Raw genomic sequence first — 24,724 nt, 5'->3', positions numbered from 1 at the left:
CAATACCAGTCCTGCTGCATTCATACTTGTTGTCGTATGGCCGCCATTCTTCCTGCGCACGGTACGCGAGGTGTATGGCAAGTCAAGGCGCAATGGCGGGGCAGGAAGTTGGAGGCATGACACGCACCACACCTTGACAGTTGAACACACGTGACGCATAGCATGTGTTGCACACGCAAGCGTCCATGAATGCGCGCAGCAAACGATATACACGCAGACGCAGACGGAGTGAAGGGAGGGGACTACACGCAAGACTACACGCAAGACTACATTTAAGGCATCCTGGCGTATCGTACAGTTGCCAGACATTACCTGGCCGACATCTTCAACAGCACAATGGGCCATAATGGGTGACGCCGTTGCACCAATCCTGCTCTCATCCGGGTTGCTGACAAGCGCAGTTGGCTCCGTCCGTGTCGATGCGGTTGCCTGGCGTGCGACTGCCGCGAGTGTTGCCAACTCCGCCCCGTGTCCGCCTTGCTGCACTGCCCCCATGTAGCCGAATGGATCAGTCACATCGTGTTCATTGCGAGGTGTACTACGCGCACGCTTGCATGTCCTGGGCATGTCCATGTCCAGTATGAGAAATCTCAAGTATGGAGCTGCTTAAAGCACATTGTGAAGTACGTGAAAGGAATGAGCACATTTACTGCCCGATAATTTGCGTATCATGCTGCATGATCGGGCTTCGCAATCAAGAATCCAAACTTCCATTATATTTGCATGTTCTCGTTACTATCACAGTTGTATACAGTATTTATCTTTTCTTACGCAACTCTACACAGCATGTCCACCTCTAACACTCCGGGCAAGACCGCCATGGCGCCTACGGCGCGCACCTACGCCGCTGTCTTAGCGGCGTCGCTGTCGCCTTCACCTTCTACCAAGGTCACTAAGAAGGCTAGGATTGAAACTGCAGTGACCGGCACTGTGGCTTTCGCAACTGCGGGATCCCCCCTGAAGGACGGGGCTCAAAAGCGCACGGAGCAGGCTGCTCAGCCCGCTGAGTCACAGATCGTCATGGACCTGACGAACAGTGACGATGAGGCGGGCCCCGTGAAGACGGCGCCGGTTCCCAAGGCCGTGGCAAAGGCGCGCACCATCAGTGCCATGCTGATGTCGGCCGCGCGCGGTAAGCTGGTGGCTGGGTGCAGAAATAATGTGATCATCAACTGGAAGGCCCTGTCCGTTCTGGGTGGCCTGGTCTCAACCTGTGCCTCCCTTGCCTTCTCCCTCTCACCTCTCAGGCGCTGGCACTCGCACTGTGGCGCCCACCGCCAAGGCCGCAAAGACCGCCGCGCCCGCTGCCAAGAGCGCCGTGCCCGCGGCCGCGCCCGCTGCCAAGAGCGCCGCGCCCGCTGCCAAGAGCGCCGCGCCCGCTCCCGCGCCTGCTGCCAAGAGCGCCGCGCCCGCTGCCGAGACCAGCGCCACACCCCCTGCCAAGCCCGCCACCGTAAAGGAGTCGCTCGCGGCCGCCGCCGGTGGCCCTGGGTCGTCGATTCCTGCTACCCCGCCAATTGTTGATGTTGACAACGAAAGCGACATGGATGACGGTGAGTTAGCCTCATGGCCTACTGCCAGTTCCTGTCTCCTTCCTGCTTCTTGCCTGCTCTTCGTGCCTTCCTACGTGCTACGTATTCGTGCATGCCCTTACTGGCTTCTGAACACCATGTCGCATTGATATGCAGTTGAGGCTAGCGAAGACGATGGAAACGACAAGGTTGCAGACATGGGCACGAAGCGTGGCCGCAATGCCTGCGGCCATGGCGCCATCGGTAAGCTTCGATGCACGAGCGTGCGGGCTTCTTTTTTACGCATAGGGCATACTGGTCACCTGCTACTAACCGAGACACTCCACCTGCTTGCAGATTGGAATAATGAATCAGTGCGTATTGCGAAGTTCGTCAACATCAAGAACACCAGCCGTTGGAATGGGATCGGGCACAATTTCGTCAGGACTCCTGAGTGCACGTTCTTGTGCCTTGCCTGCATGAAGCACCCCGGTGCGAAGGCCTCTGTTTGGACCAAGGGCGGCAACAAAGTGAGTGTGCTTGCAACCATGTAGCCTGGCAATGCAGCGTGTGAGCCGGATTAGGAGAGACTAGGGGTGTGCGCATACTGCACGCAAGCAAGCGCATGCACTGCGGCGCACCGTCTGGGGTACCCATTTACAGCTGCAGCCTGACAGCTAAGACAGGACCTGCTACCCAGCCGCCTCCCCGCATGCTTGCGTAAGCTTGCAAATCCCTTGTGTTCTGCTGCAGGTCATGAACATGACTTTGTTCAACAAGCACCTTCTCTCCAAGAACCATCTGGACGTTATAGGCGCGGCTAAGAACCACACGAAGATGTCCAACATTGTCGAGAAGCAGAAGGTCAAGCTCAACCCAACGCTGTGCAGCCTAATCCGTTCGGCCTACGCCTGCGGCAAGGATGCCATGGTGCGTTTGTGAGCGCGGCGCGTGGGCAATTGTGCATGGCGCACATGTGGGCGCGGCGCGCGTGCGTGCTGGTGTGTGTTCGTTTGGTGTGTTGGTGTGTGGTGGTGTAGCAACGTTTGTGGTGTGTTGGTGTGTGGTGGTGTAGCAACGTTTGTGGCACATTTGGTAAGCGGTACTAGTGGGCGTAGTGTGCTGTAGTGTATGCATACGGCATGTACAACAGGCATGGCGTTCGGCTGCATCTTTATCGGCTGACACGTTACAACGTGCACCCTTCCTGCTTGCTCGCAGCCCCTGACCCACTATGTGAAGATGGTCAAACTCCAGGCTGCGAACTGCGCTGACTGCAAGCATGACTGCAAGGCGCATACGTGCCGAAAATGCGATGCGTCCAAGGCATGCGGCAGTGGTATCACTATTTCCGGTCCATACCACACCGCGGAGAAAGCGTCGGAAATGCTGGCTTGCCTGTCTGAGGTAAGACCTGAACATATGCAGCTGTGGCGGGAGCTTACGGGATTGGGTTCGTTTTTGGCGTGATGGTATGCCATTGCTTGGATGCTGGTGCTGTCCTTGTATCATACCCTCGCCAAGTATACCGGTGCGCATGCTAACGACTGACAACCCGCGATCTGCGCAGGCAATTTCAGAGGAACAACTCAAGAACATCAGGGCATCTCCTGTCATCTCCATGATGATTGATGAGTCTACTGACCGCACTGTTTCGCACAACCTGGCCGTGTACATTACATACGTGGCGCCCGATGACAGCATCAAGACTGAGTTTCTGCAACTGGAGGCAATGAACAATGGTGCCACGGCCGTGAACATCTATGACAGGCTCAAGGAGGTGTTCACGGTGCGTTCTTAACAGTGTGAACACGTGGCCTTCTCGAGCAGTAGATTGTGCGGTTACGCAGGGACAGATCATGCATGTAGAGCCACGGACGTGCGGACAGTGTCGGCTGTGTGTGCTGAGCTGTGTGTTCTGCTCCCCCGCGTGTGCCTGCTGCAACCAATTACGTACAGGAGAGCAAGATTGATTGGAGTAAGCTTGTCGCCTTCACCAGTGACGGTGCCAACGTTATGGTTGGGAAGCACTGTGGAGTGGCGACCCGCATCAAGACGGATTGGCCCTGCGTCCTGACTAGCCACTGCGCTGCGCACCGACTGGCTCTGGCCTGTGCGGACTTCTTCAAGGAGTTCCCTGCCCTGGTCAAGGTGGACAACATGCTCTCTAAGATCTACAACTACGCCAAGACCTCGACAGGTGCGCTTGGGCGCGCTAGTGGTTGTTGTGTGGCGAGTTGTGAGTGAATGGCTTCTTTGATGTATTGCTGTAACTTGTGCACACCGTGTCCTACAGTGCGAACCGCTGCTCTGAACGACATGTACAAGGAAAGGAAGGCGAAGGCATACAAGATCCTGAAGCCGCACACGTAAGCCGCACACGTCGTGCCTTGCTACCTGCTGACATGTGCGCTGGTGTGTGGGTGTAAGTGTGTATGTGGGTGTGTGGACGGCGGTAGCCTAGCCTGTGGAGTAGGGTGAGACGGCTTCACAAGCTGCGTGCTACCTGCTGCTGAGGCTGAGGGGTTGATATACATCCCGCTTGCACACTGCGCAAACTTACGCAGGGTTCGGTGGCTTTCCCGGTCTGAGTGTGTGAGGCGGATCAAGATTACCTACCCGATCCTGCTTGCCTTCTTCAATGAGCGGAAGAAGGACAAGAAGGATGTGGCCGCGGCCGAGATTTACGAGTGGCTCAGGTGTGTGGATGCCCTGGGATGTCAGGAATGCAAGCGTGTGCAAGTAGGCGTGGGCGCGCACTCGTGCTCTAGTGCGTATGTCCGCTGCATGTGTGTCCGTGACTGCGTTCCTGTCTTGGACTAAAACGCGATCACTACCACATGCTATTTCACACCTGCAGGCAGGTGGACAACCTCCTGCTCATCACCTGCATTGACGGAGTTCTGGCTGCAACAGCGGAATTGAGCAAGTGGTTCCAGCAGAGTGATCTCGCCCTCGTTGACGTGCATCAGTACCTGGAACTAGGGCTACGGCACCTGATCAACGCCTACACCTACCACAAGGAGGGCGAGACGTCGAACGCACCTCCATCCTTTACGGCACCCATCCAGGCCCTGATCAAGGACCTTGCAGCGAAGGATGGCGTGTTCCACGGCCACCAGATGGTGCTGACAACCCCTCCCACGACGATCGCGCCTGCCACCACCACCACCGCCACCACGACAGCGGAGTCTGACAGCGACAATGACGGCTCTGACACCAACACTGACACGACAGCGGAGTCTGGCAGCGACGATGATGACACGGCACCTACGGCACCGAGCTGGGCGGCTTTCCCTCAGACTCTATTCCGCAGCAAGCTTGCTCTCAGCAGCATGGTCAAGAAGCTGGTTGAGAACATCAAAATGCGATTCCCCGCTGATGTCTCAGTGGCTGCAAAGTTTGGGGTGCTGGGCCCCCGTGCATTGGCTGCTGATTCCGGTGTGCCGAAGTATGGCGAGGAAGAGGTGGCCGCTTTGGCACAGCACTTTAAGCCCGTCTTGGGTGATGATTGCCTGTTGGCAGTTGACCAGTGGGTGATGGCTCGGGCGCGCCTGATTGCAGTGGCAAAGGAGCAGAAGAAGAGTGGTGATGTTATGAAGGCGAGGCCGTTCTATGAGAGGCTCTTGTCGTGGCTGTCTGGCATGGGCCGTGAGCTCACTGTCCTGGTGCAGATTATGCTTGTGCTGCAGCCATCTACGGCAGAAGTTGAGCGTGGCTTCAGCGCGATGAATGACATCAAGACGCCTGGCCGGGCAAGCATGAAGCTTGGCACCCTTGACGTACTGATGCGTGTGCGCCTTGTGGGCCCACCAATTGCGTACCAGCAGCGACCTGTGGCTGGTGTCTCCCTTGCCCCGTATGCTGAGTTTGATGCAACGCTGCTGGGGCCTGCAGTTCAGAAGTTCGCTGCAAAGCTTGGCCGCGTGCCCCAGCGCAGCAGCCACAACGCCCGCCCGTCCCGTGTGAAGCATCGTGTGTGTGAGATTGATGTCAAGGCACTTCTGAAGGAGGCTGAGGAGGAGGCCGTTCAGAATGTGGATGTCTCGTGCTAATAATTTGGCATACGAACGTTTGAATTCTTTGAAAGCGGTCCATCTAGCAAATACATACCCGATACGATTGTGTATGATTGAAACGTTGAAAGAAGGGACGATAGTGTATTGGGGATTCGATGCACGAGGGTGTGTGCCGACGTGTGAAGATGACTAAACTGGAAGCGGTTAGGCCGCGATGGCGCTCTGCCTGTGTGTATGTGCGGTAGAACTGTGACTGGTCATGGCTTTGGCCCCGGCACTTCGGTGACAGCAAGCAGTTAGCAGGTATAGCATGTACGCCGCGCAGGCAAGCGAAGGCTCAGAGTTGCTTGGGGAAACGCGCTGCGACATGCCTGTGCATATGATCGCATTTGGACTTGTTCATTAGTGTTGCACTGCGTGAAACAGATACAAAAGCCGCCGTTTACAGTTGCGAAAAAGCGAAATTGCAACATGTCAAGATGTCTAGACATTTTACATGGCTTCCACAAAGGCACTTTGTCTAGACAAAAAAATCGTGGATTTGGGGGCCTGTTTGTCTACCCCCTTGACAAAAATTTCCGCTCCAGAGGCCAGGAATGTCTGGGTCAAGACATTCCCCCGCAAACAAGATACGACCCCTGCTCAAACCCCTACCGCTATGCAGTACCCCGGCTTGCCCCTCCCCCCAGGCGCCTCACCCGCGGTGTAAGAGGGGGGGGGTTAACTTTGAACTAATCCCGTAAGGAAACAGTCATGCTGCAAGGAGAAACTGCAGCCGCATATGCGAGCTGTGGTACATCACCATAGGTAGTCGGGCGGGCTTGGGCAGTGTAGTAGCAGGTAGAAGGAGCAGTCCAGAGCAGCTCCGAAGTCATGTCAGCAGTGCGAGCCACGCGCGGACCCCATCGCCCAACTACTTGCAAATCTAAACTAACATACTCACCTGTACGCGAACGGAGGAGCGCCAGGTAGAAGCGTCCAACAACAAAGACGAAGACGCACCTGTACGTGAACGGAGGGCAGTTACCAGCCCAAGCCAATGAGGGGGGGGTGCAGGGGGGTCTGTACATTGATTTCCAAGGACGACCAACACATGGACACCGTGATTTTGCATTCAGTGCTGATCTGATCAGCATGGGGGGCCTATCACGGGGGCTGGAGTGAGGGGGGAGAGAGGAACCACTGGTAAACTCGCACGGAGAGAGGAACTAGAAGAACCGCTGGGGAACTCTTGGGGAGAGAGGCATGGGGCAGGCCGCCGGGGAACTCAAGGCAGCTCGCGGGAGTATGCGACTGAATATAGCAAGCGGCCATTATATATTATATCACGCATGAAGAATGAAAAGTACTTATCAGATCAGTGGGCGCTATATTTCGCGCAAGGATGGAAGTGTCGGAGGGCCGGAATCCTCCGACTGTCCGACGCCTCTGATTCCGTCATCTATCACCGGGGCGCCTGCTCATTAAATTTCACAAATAATGTAACATACACTGCGCTTGGACTCTAGCACTGCATCAGTACTTTTGTGTTACACCAATTTCTCGCCATTTCACTCATTTTTGCACAGTTATGCGTCACCATCCACAAGTACGGGGAACAGCTTCTTAAATTTAGCACGCATTTTGGCTGGAGTGTGCTAAGTGCACTTTACTGGTTACTGTAATAACCCGGAGGGCCCCCAGCGGCAAGCTCAATGTGACCGCAATGGCTATTGCCCCTCCCCCTTCGGGGGAAGGGGCAAGCCAACTCTGCCTCCTCCTCACTATCAGAACCAGAGCTAAAGTCTGGCTCCTCCTCAGCTGCTCGCTTCTTACCATGGCCAGGAGCCTTGGCACCTACCGGCCTTGGTGCCGGCCTTAGCACATGCCTTGGGACCACCCTGGCCACAGCCCTCACCCACACCCCATTTTGCCACCTCTGCCTGCTTTACCTGCTTCTTCTTCCCTCCACACATGCACACCTAGGTCATCATCCAGGTCCTCAACCTTTCTTTTTTGTTACCCTGTGTCAATTAACCTCTCCTGGAGTCCCCAGCGTGCCTTGATGTCTTCTAGGCTGTCCAGCATGAAGCCAGTCACCTGTGGATACAACAAGCAACTTTTGTATGTGTAGATGTGTGGGCATGGCTGCAAGATCCTTTGCCACACATATGTGGCACACGCATGTGTGGTAGCAGGCACCATGCAAAGTGCCAACACTCACCGGTGCCACTGCTGCCTCCACTGGTGCCGCCGTCACTGCTGCCACTCCTAAAGGTGTGTAACGGGAGATTCACTCCCTTGTCGACCTAGGCGACAATCCTCTTGTTACATTGGTGTGAAATGCCAGGAGTCACCCTGACTGTTGAGGTCCCGGGTTCGATCCCGGATGGTGCATGGATCCGAACTAGTGCACAAGAGGGTTACACCCTCCTTGCCCTGAGGTGGATGGCCTGTGAGAGTGAGGCAACAACACAACTGGGCCAAAGGCAGTAAACCCACCCCGCGCCTGCAGTGAGCCTATAACATCTACGGATACGCTGGTGGTCTCACGAGGACGTTCGCTTCCAGGGGGGGAGGACTGTAACCAACCCGGTCTCACCCGGGACGTGCCCATACACGCGGCACCGTCCAAGCTTGTAAAGTAGGTATTATACTTACTTGTTATATACAAACCCGTACACAACAAGTCCCACTGCGTTTAGCTGCCGTTCTGCTCGACGCGAACCATCATGCTCAAGAATGTTATCTGCATACCGCTTCGATAAGAAGCGCAACCGAAGGTTGAACATTTACTGTGCTAGATGCGCAAAATCAATCACTGCTACGCAACCTGGCAACCGGACTCGAAAATGTGCCGACTTCCTGTGCATTCCTGATGCGTTTGACCAGCGCGTTATAGACGTAATCAAAGAGCAAAACAATGGTGATGTGGTCACGGTCCAGCTCCACAGCAAGTGCGAGAAGGAGCTCGCCGCGAAGCTGGACGTGTTGCGCGGCGCCAAGGAGAGCGCACGCACCCGGGCACAGGCAGTCGCGCTCGCTGATGTCCCCGAGCCTCAGCGGCGCACAGTGCCAGGAGCAGTCGCAAAGGTGGAGCGGCTGGTGGAGGAGGCAGAAGCAGTTGGGGCAACAGGTGAGAGCCCTTGGGGGTGCGGGTGCAGCATGCACGTACGTGTGCCTGCACGCCCCCTTTCATGTGCTGATCAATGCACGCGTGTTCCCACGCCGCAGGTTCTCTCAAATGCCGGCCACCGCGCCCGGTGCTCGGCGACATCACCAACATTGGAGCCGCCAGCCCTCCCCTCCAGCCTCGAACACCTGATGCCGACATGCAGCAGGAGCCTGCAGGCGCAGGTGTGTATGGCTTTGCTCGTTGCTTCATGAGTCTTCATGCATGGTACCGTATAGGTTCAAGGATGATCTGGGTCCTTCCTACCCTGTGCTGTAGGCCCTCGATCTACGGCGGACGACATGGCGACTTTGCCTGCTGCATCGCCGCATCCCGTCCCAGCAGTCCAGCCCGCACAGCCAGCACCACAGCAACCCGCAGGCAGGCAGCTGTATGGTGTGAGCCAATGGCGGCAATACTTCAAGGCACGCGTGACGGTGGCCGGTACGGACTATCATCTGCTGACCTCTGCCAACCTGTGTGTGGCGGGGCTGGCGGTGAACGTCTTCCGTGCGCGGCTGCTGCAGCTGGACCCCAAGTGCGGACTCAGCAGCGTGCGGGAGAACCACGTGCCAGGCAGTACGACACTCAGCAGCAGCGAGCGCCTGAAGGTTGAGATGCAGGTGTCCAGTGCCATGGCGTCCCGTGCATCACGCATCGCTGCCGTGAGCGCAGCGCAGCAGCACCAGCACCAGCAGGCACCGGGTGCCGCACACCTGCAGGCAGCTCTCGCCAAGCTTGGGGCCGTGCTGGCGAGTAGGCGAGAGCAGCTGCTGCAGTTGCTGGAGTGCCTGGCAACCGGGGAGCTGCCAGTCGACGCCTTCAGTAGCCGAGCGGCCGCAGTCCCTCACGTGCCCGATGCTGCATGGGCGCGTGCAGAGCTTCTTGAAGATGAGTCTAGCCAGCGACGGGGCAGGCGGCAGCAACAGCAGCAGCAGCAGCACAGAGGCGGAGGCTGCAGCGCTCGTTGCCGTGGTGCCAGTGGCGGAGGGCATCCAGGTGGTGTGGCATTACATGCAGTGCGCGCAAGGCTCAGCTTCCCCGTCGCTTGTTAATGCGGCGCAGCTGGAGCGCGCCTACTGGGCGTTCCGGCTGACACACGGCCAGAAGCCCAGCCGGCTCCGGCCAGCACAGACGCTCGCCGCAATGTACAGCGCGGTGGCCCAGGAGCAGCTCCACGCACGGTCGGCGGCGCTCAAGCGCAAGGGCCGGGACTTCTCGCTTGCGCACACCTACTACCCAGCGGGCAAGGCGGCAAAGGTGATTGACGAGCCACATAAGCTGAAAACGGCGGCGAAGGAGCAGGAGCAGGGCAGCATCTACCCCGAGGGCGCGCCGCTGGCGGCCATGCAGGACATCGCCAGTCTCCGGCCATGTGGCTTCACCGGCGGGCCGCGGCAGGGGCCTGCACGGGGAGGCAATCCTGGGCCACGCCCACCGGCGCGGGGCGGGCAGCTCAGCATGGACTCCCAGGTGCTGGTAGCCGTGCTGCAGCACCTGGTCCAGGAGTGGCAGGACACGGCGGCGGCGGACCAAATGGAGAAGTTCATGGGAGAGGACCCCAAAGTGCTGCTGGCCATTGCCCAGGGGCGCACGGACACGCAGTCAGTCGCGTGTGCGCAGGCGCTCCTGGGCAGCCGGCTGCTGGCGACGACGCTGCGGGACATGGGCTTCCTGCGCTAGGCTGTGTGCATGGAGACGCTCATTGGGGCGTTCCGCGCCTGGGACGAGGCGCAGCTAGACCCCCTGGAGCGAGCCCTGCGCAACGAGCAGCGCTACTACCTGATCAATCGCTTCCTGGGCAACGCCTGGTCGGTCGTGGGCGGCAGCTGCAGCCACGTGTGCGGCCTGAGCCTGGCCAACGCGGCGTCCTTCCTTAACAACACTGACGCGCGGCTGCATGTACTGGCGCACATGCTGCCGCACGAACGCGAGCACCTCAACGAGCGCGCCACCAGCACGGACGCGAACGAGGGCCACTTCGCCTGCATGACGGGGCCTGGAGGGCAGAAGCCATTGGTCGCGGTGCTGCAGGGTCGCGAGTCGCGCGTGTCATTCCTGGCGGCAAAGCGGCAGCAGCCGGAGGAGGTGCGGGGCTGGAGCTACCGCAGGCCGCGCAGCCGCGGTGGCTATGCCATGCGTGCCACGACGCACGTACGCGTGGGCAACGGTCGCCGGCAGAGCAAGTGGAACAACGGCGCAAAGCTAGCGGACCCGGGGCTGAGCGTCAAGCGTGAGGGCGCCATTCAGAAGCGGGCGGCCCGCAAGGCGGAGGGGAAGCGGGTCAGTGTGCGGGTGGCAGTGCACAACAAGGCAAAGCTGATGAACCAGGGCAGCGGCTGAGTGAACACATTGCCTAAGTCTTGTGTGTACGTGGGCAGGCCTTGGGGCAGGCGTGTGTATGGGTACGGGCGAGCGGGTGGTGGGCAGGTGCACTTGGGATTACAAATACACACTGACACACCAGCTTGGCACATTGTTTATCAACCTTTATATGACGTATTTAATTAATACGGCACCGTTGGCTGGCCGGTTTGACCATCAAAATAAGCTACCTTGGATGGCTGTGCGGCTGTGCGATTTGTGGGGGGTAGGTCAGGTTAGATTCCTAGTCGGACTTTTGCCCCGACCAGTTTTGCGGGGTTGAAGGGAGTGCAAATTTGGACGGTGCCCACAGCGCGGGTGAGACCGGGTTGACTGTAACAGGAGATTTGCTCCCTTGTCAACCTAGGCGACAATCCTCTTGTTACAAGGTGCCGCCGGCACCACTGCCACTACAACTGGTGGATGGTGCCGGGGGTGGCACAGGTAGGCAAGGTGGCCCTGCCACAGGTTCTGGTGCTAGTAGGTGAGGTGGGGGGCCCATCACCACCAGCACCACCGCTTGCAGTCATCTGAATGGCGGGTGAGTGTGAATGCATGGTCATCATAAGAGATGGTTGGCTTGCCCCTTCCCCCGAAGGGGGAGGGGCGGAAGCCATTGCGGTCGCATTGAGTCCCCAGACGGGGCCCCCTCGGTTATTCCAGTTTTATGTGCAGTTACGTCAGGAAACCCAAACGTAACCAGAGTTCTTGTGCAAATAATACGCCTTTCAATGTGTCTGTAGCAATGCATAACTTTGCGAAAACACGAGGAAGACGTAAGACTAGAGGCAAAGGGATCGGAGGCGTTGGAGGATCCCGGCGCTCGATAGCGCGATCGGCTTTGCATTTCCGCGGACGATATTCTTCAAAGCAAACATATAGACTTGGACGTTTACGAGTGCAAAGCGCATGCGATCTCTCCGATCAGCGATAGCAGAAACGCAATGCATGTGCTTCATCGCGATGCATAAGCAGAGCTCAGTTTTGTGATATCAACAGTGCATACTATCATGGTGAGGATTTGTCGAAAACGTGTGTGAACTCTCAATCCCCTGCCCCTGCAGGCCCCCGCCCTTGCCCCCGCCCCGCCCGCGTTCTCGTACCTTCGGCAAACGCAACTGTGTTCACCGGCGCCTCCCCGCGCAAATCCCTCCCCTGATACCAACCCCGCAATCCCCTCCCACCCCGTTCGCACAACTGCGACTGCGCGGAATTGGAAGTTGGGAATGAGCCCATAGCCGACAGCTGGGATCGGGGGTTAATTTCCTGTCATGCCTGGCCTGCAATGGTGCGCAATGCGACAGGGGGAGGGGGCAAGCCGGGGTACTGCGTAGCGGTAGATGGTTTATGTTGTTCCCAAACATTAAGTGTACCTGACGGCATCCGTTATTTGTGTTGGTTGCAGGTAGGCCTGCCTTGCCTTGGGTTCACCTCCACTCCATCCTAAATTTCAATTGTGTACTTAGGACATGAAAGTTTCTACACACACAGATGTGTACTTTTGTAGGTAGGACTTTCAGTGGAAACACTGGTGCGTGGTAGGTCGGCCACCAGCTGCGCCTGCCTCCTGCTGTTGCACCTCCAGCTACTGCTGAGGCTGAGGCTGCTGCTGTAGCTCAGGTGGTGGAGGCTGAGGTGGTAAGGCTGGTCATTGTGGCCTGTAAGGCTGTACATAAACAAATGATACGGTAAACATGTAAGGGTCCCTGTTGCTGTGGCTGTGTGGAGTTGATATGTGGTATGAAGGGTATTTTAAATCTATTGCACAGCAGAATGTGTTGGTGTTTCATAGGGATGATAATAATAATTCAAACACCGGCCCATGGGGCCTGGCGTGGATTATCTGGGTAAGGTGGCTAGGGTGAGGAGGCCCATCCCCCTCATGCTGCCGCCTCACCCCGCACTGTGCTCCACGGAGGCGTGGGGGAGCCATGGCTCACCCACCTCTGGGTTTGAGTTCCTGCTTGGTTACTCGGCACATTTTGATAATGCTGCCCGCACTGTTCATAGCGTGTGTGTTGAGATTCTCTTCGCATACTCGTGTGGCTGTGTGGGTCACCCCAAGTTGAGAGGTGAGATGAGCAGCTTAACGAGGTTGCAAGGGATGGCCCCAGTCACTCCGAGTGCAAGGCATTCATTGGTGGAGTAGTGGACCATCCATCCGGCCGCCTCCAACAATTGCTTGAGTTCTTGGTGTTGCTGAGATTTTTCTTCCCGCTTGTCCAAATGGTGGACGTCAGAGCTGTGGTGTTTCATAGGGTGTGTACGTGTAGTACGTGCTCCTGCCCCCAGCCGCCGGCCCCAGTTTGGCAGGAACCAGGTGTGTTCACGGAATCAGCCAGGAGTCTCATCAGGGAGCATGCCTAGCCTGGCGTCTTTGGGTGCTGGGACTGTCCCCTCTGTAACATCCGCATCCATATATCAACTCCACACAGCCACAGCAACAGGGACCCTTACATGTTTTACCGTGTCATTTGTTGATGTACAGCCTTACAGGCCACGACAACCAGCCTCAAACATTGCTTAACCAATGCTGCACAATTGGTTAATGACAAGTGTTGCGGAACTAATGCGTATGCAGACCAGAGCGGAAGGCGGAGTGGGCTTGCAGGCAGCACGAGAGTAGGCAGTCAGTAGCGCAAGTTGTGAATGCACATGTTACCTCGTAACCAACAGTAAACGCTGTGGACGGTCGCGCCCATGGCTGGCTGATGGAAGGCGGCTACTGTATTGGGATGGCTGGGCTGGATGACGGCGGCCGGGCTGGCGTTGCTTGGGACTACCAGAAAGGATGCGCCCGAACCAACCTGGAGAACACCAGCACCACCGGTGCCCAGCATGACATGTATGGGAGGGAGGGAGGGACAGGAGGCATAATGCACTGCAGCGTAGAAGCTATGGCGCTAGGCATGAGGTTGTGGTACCATGTCACCACACACACACACACACACACACACACACACACACACACACACACACACACACACACACACACACACACACACACACACACACACACACACACACACACACACACTGCATGCCATGTCAACTTCAACACAGCCTCAGCAATGGGGGTACCGCGCAGCACCCCCTGTGCAGCGTCACACCAGTGGCACCCCCCGAACCCCCCGCATCCACCGCACCCCGTGTGGGTTGGCTTGCCCCTTCCCCCGAAGGGGGAGGGGCAATAGCCATTGCGGTCGCATCGAGCTCGCCGCAGGGGGCCCTCCCGGTTATTCCAGTTGGCTTGCCCCTTCCCCCGAAGGGGGAGGGGCGTAAGCCATTGCGGTCGCATCGAGTCTCCAGGCGGGCCCCCTCGGTTATTCCAGTTTTATGTGCAGTTACGTCGGGAAACCCGAACGTAACCAGAGTTCGTGTGCAAATAATACGCGTTTCAATTTGTCCCAAGCGCTGCGTAACTTTGCAAAAACAGAAGCGGAGCGTGAGGACGGAACAGTCCCGAAGTAACGCACAAACGCAGGACCACCGTCAGAGCATAGGCACAATAACAGTCATAATGAATGCCACATTGCAGCGGCTGTGAAGGAGTGGTAGGTGGCTGCGGCGCGGCTGGCCACATGATGGAATCGCTGGATGAGTTGCTGGCAGGGCGGATCGGCGATCACAAAGGTGCTTACAAGGCGTTTACCTGTACTACCAACAGAACAGAGTTAGCTGATAATATGGTGGTGCCGCGCCAGCGGCAACAAGTTGTCAGGGCCCGCACACGTCGTGAGGGTCCGTACCCTCGCGAGACTGCGCGGGAAAACGTTAGTAGGAGCATAAGTAGAAGGGACAGGTCGCAAGAGTCCCTAAGAGGAAGGCCACTTGCTGCATCAGACAGCGAGGCCACCTGTGTCGCTGTATCGGTGTGTCGTGTATCGCTTATCGTGTATCGTTGTATCTCTGTATCGTGATATCGCCATAGGATGGCAACTCTGCAAGGCCTGGATGCGCGGTTACGCGGACGCGGCCTACAACGGATTTCTAATTACTGCTATCAAGTTGGGAATTGCCTTTTTGACGCAGTTGCTCACGTCGTAGCGGCGGTGCTCGGACGACGGGTTGATGCACACGATGTTCGCACCAGAGCCATGAACACACTAGAACAAGCATACGCCGAGTACGCAGAAGCCGTGCCGCAGAGCCTGAACTGTACAATGGTGCTGGTGCAACTGAGCTTGCACCACTTCATCAAGAAGTAGGATGATTCACGTGTGTGCGAGCGAACAGCCTTCCTATTCACGCGCTCCCAGTGAACCAGGGGCCTGTGATATAGCTGGTCCAGCATGGTGTGTCTTATGATCACCATGTGGTAGGTTAATGAGTGCCGGTTGAGACTCACATCTAGCGGCAGTCCAATACAGCTGGTCCGCTGTCGCTCCCGTGCTTTGGTACGTGCTCCCAACAGCATGCAGCTGTAACATTACACGGTGCCTGTGGAGCCCCTTCCGGCGCATACTTAACGCTGTTTTAAATGCCATGTTCTGCTGTGGGGCCACCGGCTGAGGGGGGAGGGGCAAGCCGGAGTACTGCGTAGCGGTAGGTGTTTTATGTGCAGTTACGTCGGGAAACCCGAATGTAACCAGAGTTCTTGTGCAAATAATACGCCTTTCAATTTGTCCCAAGCGATGCATAACTTTGCGGAAACGCGAGGAAAACGTAGGACTAGAGGCGAAGGGATTGGAGGCGTTGGAGGATCCCGGCGCTCGACTAGCTTGCAATTCTTGTTAGCCGTGGATTTGTGGTAGACGATGATACCTCAAGGCAATCAACATGTTACAGTGAGTGCGAAGCGCATGCGCCCTCGCCGATCGGCAAAAGCAGCGACGCCGTTCGCTTCATCTCGATGCATCAGCAGCGCTGAGTTTTGTGGTATCGACGGTGCATACTATCGTGGTGACGATTTCGCGAAATCATGTGCAACATCTCGGCCCCCCCCCCCACCACCACCACACACACACTCCCCCGCCCCCGCCTCGCCCGCGCTTGGCTCGCCAACGCGCTTGTGTTCACCGGCGCCTTCCCGCACAGTCCGGGCATCCCTCCCCCCGCACCCCCATCCCACCCCGTTCGCACAAGTGCGCGCTGAAATGGACGTTTGGAATGAGCCCATAGCCGATAGCTCGGCTCAGGGCCTAAGTTCCCGTCTTGCAATGGTGCGCAATGGGACAGAGCCACAGAGGGGAGGGGGCAAGCCGGGGTACTGCGTAGCGGTAGGTGTTTAGGTGTGGGTTACTACACGCAGTCACGCGCTCCTGCCCCCAGCCGCCAGCCCCAGTTTGGCAGGAACCTGGTGTGTTCAAGGATTCAGCCAGGTGTCAGGTGTAGAGTCTCATCGAGGAGCATGTCTAGCCAGGGCTGTGCGGGGCCCCAGCAGCAGGGCCGCTGCTGCTGCTGGCACCCGGCGACTTGGCAATGTGAGCGTTTGCGTGCGCAAGCAAGGCAAGTTGCCCTTCTCACGACGGATGATGCGTACTGGTGCAAAGCTATGGCGATAGCCGGGCGCCCGGGGCCTGGTTCCCTCAAGAATGCCTGGACCGCGAGCGGCACCGCGAGCTCGCTGCATTGCATCGCGAGCGAGGTCGGTACAGCGGGTATTATTAATTGTTATGTCCTTGGTTACATGACCAGTTATGGCTGTTCTGAGAACAAACTTCCGATCGCGGGGTCGGGATGGGGGCGAAAAACAACTTGTTGATCAACTCATCAAGTTGTTATTGCATGCGCATCCAATCCCCCCGACACCCCCGATGGACAGCAAACAACTTTGAGCAAACATAGGGCTTTTTGGAAGGGAGAACGGTGGTCAAACGGTGAAGCGCGCGCTGCGCGAAGCAACTCCGAAGCTAGGGGGGCGAGGACGCAAACAGTGTGGACTCAGAGTCCACCCTTCTCCCTTCCGAAAAGCCCTATGTTTGCTCAAGGCTGCGAAGCCAGGGCGCCCCGTCAGAAGAAGCAGAAGAAGCGCAAGATCGCGTCCGGTCCGTCGCGGCTGTCAAGCCTCTCAAGCGGAGCCATGCAAGCGGGTCCCACTCGCGCACGGCTCTACGGGCCGGTCGTGTCCCCAGCCCAATACCTTTTCTATAGAATCTTATACCACACATAAGGTCATTAGAGTAACCCGGGGGCCTTGAATCGAGCCGGGGCCGACCTCGAACATCTAAATGTCGCGTTTGCCAGGACACGCCATACCAGGCCAGACAGTAGCCTAACTACACGTATACATACGTTTGTGTTGACGGCAATCGATAAAGCCCGAAAACAACGCCTATGTAGGATGTTGGCTTCGGTCAATTTCGCGACTTGAGCCTCGACGAGCACGTTTTAGCCTGCTGTCAAGCGCTATTGCTCCAACAGATTGCATGTAACATATACGTTAAGTGGCGGAGTCTGTATCCCGCTCTGCATTTTTCTCGGGGCGACGTCTCCTGGCCTCCTCGGCGTGCGGGTTTGGCTGGGAGTTTGTGCCGTCAGCCCAGTACGGTGAAGCGATGAAGCCCCCCTGATAGATTGTCCTTCAAGCATCAGCAAGCCATAGAGGTTTTGGTGCCGTCCCGTGGGCGCCTCCCTGGGGACACGCTTTTTCCTGGAGCGGGACCCGCTTGAGGCATGTGTATTTTATTCTGACCCGCGTGGTGGGACTGGCAGTGCACATGTGCAGCCAGACTGTCCTCCTGTCTCAAGCCGTGTTGGAGACGGACGTGGCCAGCAGCTGCAGCAAGTGCCTGCTGTGCGGGAGGTTTGCAGGCATGGAGGCGCACAAGTGCAGTCTGGGGTTTCTGAGGCCGGTGCTGTATGACTGCATGGGCCTCGCTATGCTGGCTGACCACGCGACCGGCACATGAAGCTGGAGGCAGAGCTGCTATGTGACACCAGGCTGTACATGTGAACGCACCTAGTTCCTGTCGAACTGGGGCCAGCGGCAGGGGGTGGAGCAGCGGTGGGGGCAGGAGCGTGTGACCGCCTGTGCCCCTCCCTGCCTCCCTGCCTGTGCGCCTGTGCCTTCCCCTGTCCACACCCCTGCTGGTGCCAGGTTGCCCACCACTGCCTCCCTGCCTGTGCGGCTGTGCCCCACCCTGTCTGTGGGCCTGCCTGTCCTACCTGTGCCTCCCCCTGCCTCCCTGCATGTGACCCTCCCCTTCCATCCTCTGGCTGTCCAGTTGTCATATGGTTATCATCTGTAATCGACAGAGTGTTCGTGACAGTCGCAGGGAAACCGTCAGACAGCAGAAAGTGTGTAACAGAAGTGTGTATCAAGGAACCTGTCAGGCTTCAGGCACGCCACGACCCCACCAGTCCGGCGCTACACAACAGGCTCACCCATTTTTCTAGCTGCAAACCGTGCTGGAGTTGGTACCTGGTAGTGTGCTGCTTGTGTGATGCGACCTGATCGGGTTGGCCTGTGACTCTGACTGCTGGGATCGTATGCTGTGGGAGGCCGACCGAGTTACATCGCGGTTGTGGGCTTGCGGTGTACAGGACGGGGGGTGCCAGAGCGTGCCTGAATGATTCTTGATATAAAGGCATTATTATATTAAGCGCGATGAGCTTTTTACCCGTGCTATGTTACAATTCACATTCGACATCGCGTTCTGGAGAATCGACCCCGCATTTAGGGTCGTCGGTACACAGCTATGTACACGATTGCAAACAACTGCAATCAAGGTGAAGTAGGACGAACGGTCCTTGAACGCCGTTCCCAGCTTCCGATTATTTCGCTCGCTTGCGCAGTCGACCCTACGCTGCAAGTACTATGCCTTACCGCACCAAAATTGGACTTTCCTTGTTGGCAGACGGGCCAGCGGGCGTGATGGGCGATTCCGCGGCCGGTCCCAGACGGCCAGCAGACGGCTCGCACGCTTCTGTGTCCCGACCGGACGCGAGGGAGCTTCCTCGGTCCCGGTAGCTGACCTGGAACCAGCTACCCAACCGGTGTACGAACAAATGCAAGTGTGGCAGCGGGGCGGCCGCCGCCGGTGTGGCTATAAAAGCTCCCGGCCCCGCCCCGTTCCCTCCAACCGCACGCACACACCCTTTTCCAGCATTCCAGCCACCCGAACAAACGGTCGTGGCCCTCTTCTGTACACACGACTCCCCGCCGCGATCACTTGTTGCCCTGTCGCTCCTTGTGAGGCACCGAGCCACTTCTCAGCATTCGGCGATCCAATCGGGCGCCCGGTCGCGCCATGGCGAGGGTGGCAGCCCCCACGGTTTTGCTTCTCAGCCTTGCCGCCATCCTACTGCAGTCAGGTGCGTGTGCAGCTGCGTGTGTAGTTGCGTGTGTTGTGCGTGTGTATAGGTGGGTGGGCGGCCGGGGCAATAAGTATGATGGTAGTAGCGGACTGGTGGACTTATGGGTGAGTGCATGGGTGCGTGCGGGCCTGCCAGTACAGCAACGTCAAACCCCTCCCATCCTCTCCACCCCGGCATCCCGGCCCCAGTGCCAATGCCAGCAATCAACTCGCTGCAACCACCACTGCAATTCCCCATATGCAATGGCGCAGGACCTTCCCTGGGGGACGTTGTCACCGGCTCCAAGGCTGCTGGCACACACGTCGCGAGCAGCAGCAGTGCATTGACACACCCTGAGCAGCGGCCCCCGCCCTGTGAATGCCCGCTGGAGCCGGAGCCAGTACGGTCGCTTGTGTAGACATGTCGGCGTGGCTCTGTGTATAAATGCATGTGCTCACGGCGGGTCAAGTTGTGGGAGAAATGGAGAGTTCAATGTGCTTGCCTCCATGACGTGCAGTTGCTTGGTTGGGCGCGAAGATACAAACATGAGCCGTACATGGCGTATTTTCAGTCATGCAAGTGTTACTGTCGGTGTCCAAGGCAGCTACCTGCTGTTGCCGCTTGTGCTTATGTGCCTCCACCTGCTTCACGGTTACACATCGTGCAGGTGTGCGGCACTGATGGCACCTCGTACGACAGCCCCTGTAAGGCAGGGTGTGCCAGCGCGGCGGTGGCCTACTCTGGCCGCTGCGCCAACCCCTGTGAGTTTGGCTTAGCTCAGGGTCGAGGTTGAGGGATGTTTGGTACATGTGTGCGGGTCAGTCTTTTAGCAGACCGAGTGCTTGGTGAGCGCCCGGGGGGGGCACAAGCAGGAGCCTTGCTGGCAGTGGGGGTGACGTGGGCTCGCGACATCATTCACACGCACGGACGCCCCATCCACATGGAGTGGATGGAGCACAGCAGCTACCGCCTCGCTCGTCCTTGCACTCTGCGCTTTGCCTTGATCGGTGGCAGTCGAGCCGCATGTACGCGTTGTGTGCTGCTCGTTCCTACTTGATATGCATCTTACTTCATGCTCGCCATGCTTACTGCAGCTGGCTGCGCCGCTGTCCTGTGCCCTGCGGTCCGCGAGCCCGTGAGTCGCTCGTGCTGCCCAGGGGGCCAGGGGCCGCACGTTTGTTCTGCTGCGCGGCAGCGGCGCGGTGGCCAAGTGCTATCTGCTTGCTTGCATCTATGTATTGTGTGGGTCATCAGCCTCACTCAGCATAGTGTACCCTACGTACGTCAGGCCAACTCCTGATGACTCATGAAGTACGTGCACATACGCTTACCCAGCCACGCGCATGCACTCGCACACGTACAGGTGTGCGGCGCGGATGGGCGCGAGTACCCGTCCCGCTGCTTGGCCGACTGCACCGGCGTGACCGTGGTCCGCGACGGCCCCTGCCATGGCCGCAGCCCCGATGATGGCAAGCCGGCTGACGGCGGCGACAAAGGTGATGACGAGAAGGGCCGCGGTGATGATGGGGACAAGGGCCACGGCGGCGGCGGCGACAGCGGCGGTGACAAGGGCCACGGCGGCAGCGGCGATGACGACGAGGGCTGCATCTGCACCGCACAGTACGACCCGGTAAGTGTAGTGGGCCGTTTGCTGAAAAGGGGTGGGTGGTCCCTGGTTGTATGGGAGCGGGAGGTTGGGATGCAGAAAGAATGGATGCCTTCCACACTATGACGACTGGCGGTAGATGTGAAGCACACGCATACCAAAAGTGTACCTACCCACACGTGGCATGAGGGCTGCCTGCTGACGCATGAGTACGCGCTTCTCATAGGTGTGTGGTGAGGACGGACGCACCTACGGCAGCGCCTGCGCAGCCGCTTGTGCGCATGTGACCGTGGCGCGTCGTGGCGAGTGCAGTGGCGGCGGTGATGCCACTGACCAGGACCCACCGGTGGATGAGTGCTCGCGCTGCTCCCATGCGCCCAACTCCCCGGTGCGTGCATGTGCAGCTGTTGCATGCAGGGCTGCAACTGGTTCGCAGGGTGTTGCAGAATCCCGACAGCACAGCATTGTGGGATCTTTCATGACTCATGAGGAACCTGCACCAGAACGGCTGCTGCGGTGCGGCTGCTGGATGGTTACCGTATGGCGGGCCTACTGGGCGCATTACCGTCGTCCCTACCGTGCGCAACCGTTCGCCCAGCTGCTGACACGCGCCGACACGACGTTCAATTGCTGGCACTGGCGGGGCCCTTGTGTGCGTGCACGGGCAGGTGTGCGGCGCCGACGACGTCACATACGGTACCGAGTGCGCCGCACGCTGCAACGGCACCGCTGTGGCCTACACCGGCCAGTGCGCTGACCCGGGTGGGTGGTCGAGGCCCGTGGGCCCAGTGTGTGCGCGTGTATGTGTGCTTGGAAGGAGAAGGCGAGAGGGTCGAAACCGTGTGCATGTGATTGCGCGCGCGTGTGTGCGTGTGCGTGTGCACGCGGCGCAAGTACCTGAAAGGGACACAATGGGCCGTGTGTATGTCCTTGGTGTGTGTGCACGTCAGCACGACTGTTTGGCCAGCACCACCCAACCCAGCGTACGGGTCACCGCCCGCACCTGGATGCAGCTCGGGATCCCCTGGATTAGACCATGCTGCGGCTAATCGTGCAGCATTGCTCTGCCACCACATTACCTTTCACCCACCTCCCCCACACACAGCCGGCTGCGCTGCGGTCAGCTGCACCGCCGACTACAAACCCGTGAGTGTTCGAACCTCGGAATTGCTGCTTAGTGTGCCCAACCTATACCAGATTTTGGTCTCAGCTTGGTTTGATGGCAGTTGTAGCAAATCCCGCCTTCTGGGGTACCGGTACCGCATCATGCGCATACCGGTGGGGCGGATACTACGGTAAGATGGTACCGAGCCATGACTGGTAATCATTGCCCTACCTCCGGTGAACGTTCAGGTCTGCGGTGCCAACAACGTCACCTACTCCAACACCTGCAACGCGGGCTGCACCGGTGTCACGGTGATCGCAGAGGGCGAGTGCACTCCCCTGACCGTTCCCACCTGGGCGCTCGGTGCCGCAGGGTGGGTGCGCGTTGCGTGGTGGTGGGCGGTGCATGCACTACGCGAGCTGCATGTGAGGGGATGTACGTTCTGGCAAACGGACTCGGCTCGTGGGTCGCAGCTAATCATGTTAAGCCAGCGGCCAGGTACCTCCTGCCGAGCCGGCTAGTGGGTCCTAACCCGCCGCCCCTTCCCGTCCCAACGTATCCCCCCGCCACCACACACTGCCACCGTACAAACCGTACATCCGACTGCTCCTCACTCTACCCGGCCTACCCACCCCCTTCCCCGCCCCATACGGTGCATACACGTCACTTGCCCTGCCTCCCTCCGCCGCTGTGCCTTCCGTGCCCACATGCCCGAATGCACTCCACACGCCACAGCTGCCCGCCGGAGCGCTCCTTGCGCTGCCTGGTGGACCCCTGCAGCGTAGCCTCCTGCCCCGCGCAGCCCCGGGCGGTGTGCATTTCCGCCTACTGCTCGGACTCGGTCTACCAGGGTGTGCCGGTGGGGGCTTGCGCCGCCATCTTTGTGCAGCCGCACACCGGGGAGCCAGTGGTCTGCAAGCAGCAGCAGCCGCCGCAGCCACCACAGCCGCCGCAGCCGCCACAGCCACCGCAGCCCCCGCAGCCGCACCCGCCGCAGCCACCGCGCCCGCCGCAGCCGCCGCAACCGCCGCAACCGCCGCAACCGCCGCAACCGCCGCAGCCACGGTCGCCTCGGCCGTGCCCCTGCCCCAGGATCTACAAGCCGGTGGGTCGGTGGTTGTGGTGGCAGGTGCAGGCCATGCGGGCGGCAGAGGGGTAGCAAAGCTGGGCAGCGGCTGCTGGCGGTTGGACGGTGGGGGAGTGCTACCGTAGGATTTGCATTTGGGAGAGGGGTACAGGTTATTGTGCTGTCGTGCCTGTGCCTGGCGGGCCTGTGCCTGCTGCGCCCACGTTCTGTGCTTTCCGGTACTTCGCAAGCCTTGCCACTCCCGCTCATGCATCTTTAGGTTTGCGCCGCCCTCAAGACCACTGATGATGACCATGTTGATGACCACGGACATAATGATCATGCTGATGAGCTGCTGAAGACGTACGACAACGAGTGCATTGCCGCGTGCGACAGCGCCCGCGTGCGCTACGAGGGGCGCTGCGCCGACCCCCGTGAGTTAGTAATTAATGTGATGCCACATGTGTGTACTGATTGAAGCGCGTGTACGCGCCTATAGCAGCCCGGCAACGCGTTCGTGTTGCCGCCCCGTTTCGCAGTTCCCGGTGGCTGTCGGGCCTTCAACATGCACATTTGGCCACGTTGCACCTGCATCCTGTTCCTGCACATGCCCTATCAGCTTATTCCATTAAGAGCTGTGTGTTTTGCTTTCACGTATTTTGATGCACGCTCCGTACCTCCCTGCTCCCGCATACGTCCGCTTCCTGCTGCCGCCAATCCGTCACGCGTACGTGCAGGCGGCTGTGAGACCGTGCGCTGCATCACTGAGGACAAGCCCGTGTGCGGTAATGATGGCGTGGAGTACCCGAATGAGTGCTTCGCCACCTGCACCGGCGTCGACTTCACCACAGGCCGCTGCAGCCGCGATGAGACCGGTGGCAGCGGCAGCAAGGGTGGCGATGACGGTGAGGGTTGCCGCGGTGGCCACAGCAAGGGCAACGACGGCCGCGTTAACGGCAAGGGCGGCTGCGGTGGAGGAGGTGACGATGGTGCCGGCGGTGACAAGGGCCGTGGCGACGGCGATGGCTGCATCTGCACCCTGCAGTACGAACCGGTGGGTGTTGGGCGGATGGAGAAGTGCCACGGTGGACGCCATGCAGCGGGTACGGTAGGCAAGGGCAGATATCCAGGACGCAGCTAGGTAGGCGCGCGCACCTGAAGAAGGCTGGCGGCACCAATGTAACACACGCAATGCGCTTTGCCTACCTGATCCTCACAGGTTTGCGGCAAGGACGGACGCACTTACGGCAACGCTTGCGCAGCCGCCTGCGCGCGCGTGCCCGTGGCACGCTACGGCGAGTGCAGCAGTGGCGGCGAGGGCAACGGCGGGGATGGCAACAATGGCAAGGGCACCCGCCGCGCCCCGCCGCCGCGCGGCGGACGCAGGCCGCCGCCGCCCCGCCGCAACCGCAAGCAGAAGCAGGAGTAACTGACATGCAACTGGAGGATGTGTGGCATGGACCAAACATTGTTTTAGTAGTGTAGTTGTTATTGCGTCGCTCTGTTGAGCTCTGTGTCAATCATTCGTGACCTTATCATGTACCCCTGTCTGCTTGAGGCGGGTATGCATGCAGCGAGTTTGGCTGGATGATCTCGTGATCCGCTATCTGGTGGCTAAGAAGGCGTTTCCTTAGACAAGACAGTTTTTTACCCTGCATTCATTC

At 58.8% G+C, this 24,724-nt stretch overlaps 2 protein-coding genes across 3 annotated transcripts; both read left to right on the top strand.

Annotated features, from left to right (window-relative positions):
• The first annotated feature begins 737 nt into the window (after positions 1-737).
• Positions 738-6,115, top strand: CHLRE_17g730817v5 (uncharacterized protein). 2 transcript variants are annotated; one of them, XM_043072424.1, is made up of 11 exons: positions 738-1,132; positions 1,248-1,553; positions 1,689-1,775; positions 1,869-2,041; positions 2,265-2,441; positions 2,733-2,918; positions 3,082-3,300; positions 3,471-3,711; positions 3,808-3,880; positions 4,079-4,210; positions 4,372-6,115. In XM_043072424.1, the coding sequence occupies exons 1-11, from the start codon at positions 787-789 to the stop codon at positions 5,564-5,566; spliced, it is 3,135 nt and encodes a 1,044-aa protein (XP_042914883.1). In that variant the 5' UTR covers positions 738-786; the 3' UTR covers positions 5,567-6,115. The 2 variants fall into 2 exon arrangements, with proteins under 2 accessions (XP_042914883.1, XP_042914884.1); XM_043072425.1 differs by having other exon boundaries at positions 4,372-5,968.
• Positions 6,116-18,497: 12,382 nt separating this feature from the next.
• CHLRE_17g730750v5 (uncharacterized protein) lies at positions 18,498-24,723 on the top strand. The gene is made up of 13 exons (XM_043072423.1): positions 18,498-19,301; positions 19,556-19,683; positions 19,951-20,044; positions 20,378-20,418; positions 20,647-20,913; positions 21,116-21,277; positions 21,558-21,651; positions 21,995-22,035; positions 22,243-22,367; positions 22,730-23,099; positions 23,341-23,494; positions 23,798-24,114; positions 24,280-24,723. The coding sequence occupies exons 1-13, from the start codon at positions 19,238-19,240 to the stop codon at positions 24,487-24,489; spliced, it is 2,067 nt and encodes a 688-aa protein (XP_042914882.1). The 5' UTR covers positions 18,498-19,237; the 3' UTR covers positions 24,490-24,723.
• Position 24,724: the final 1 nt, after the last annotated feature.

The sequence above is a fragment of the Chlamydomonas reinhardtii genome, chromosome 17, assembly GCF_000002595.2.
Source record: "Chlamydomonas reinhardtii strain CC-503 cw92 mt+ chromosome 17, whole genome shotgun sequence".
NCBI lineage: Eukaryota > Viridiplantae > Chlorophyta > Chlorophyceae > Chlamydomonadales > Chlamydomonadaceae > Chlamydomonas > Chlamydomonas reinhardtii.
Note: the sequence above shows the minus strand (reverse complement) of the source record. Positions and strands in the feature narration are given on the sequence as shown.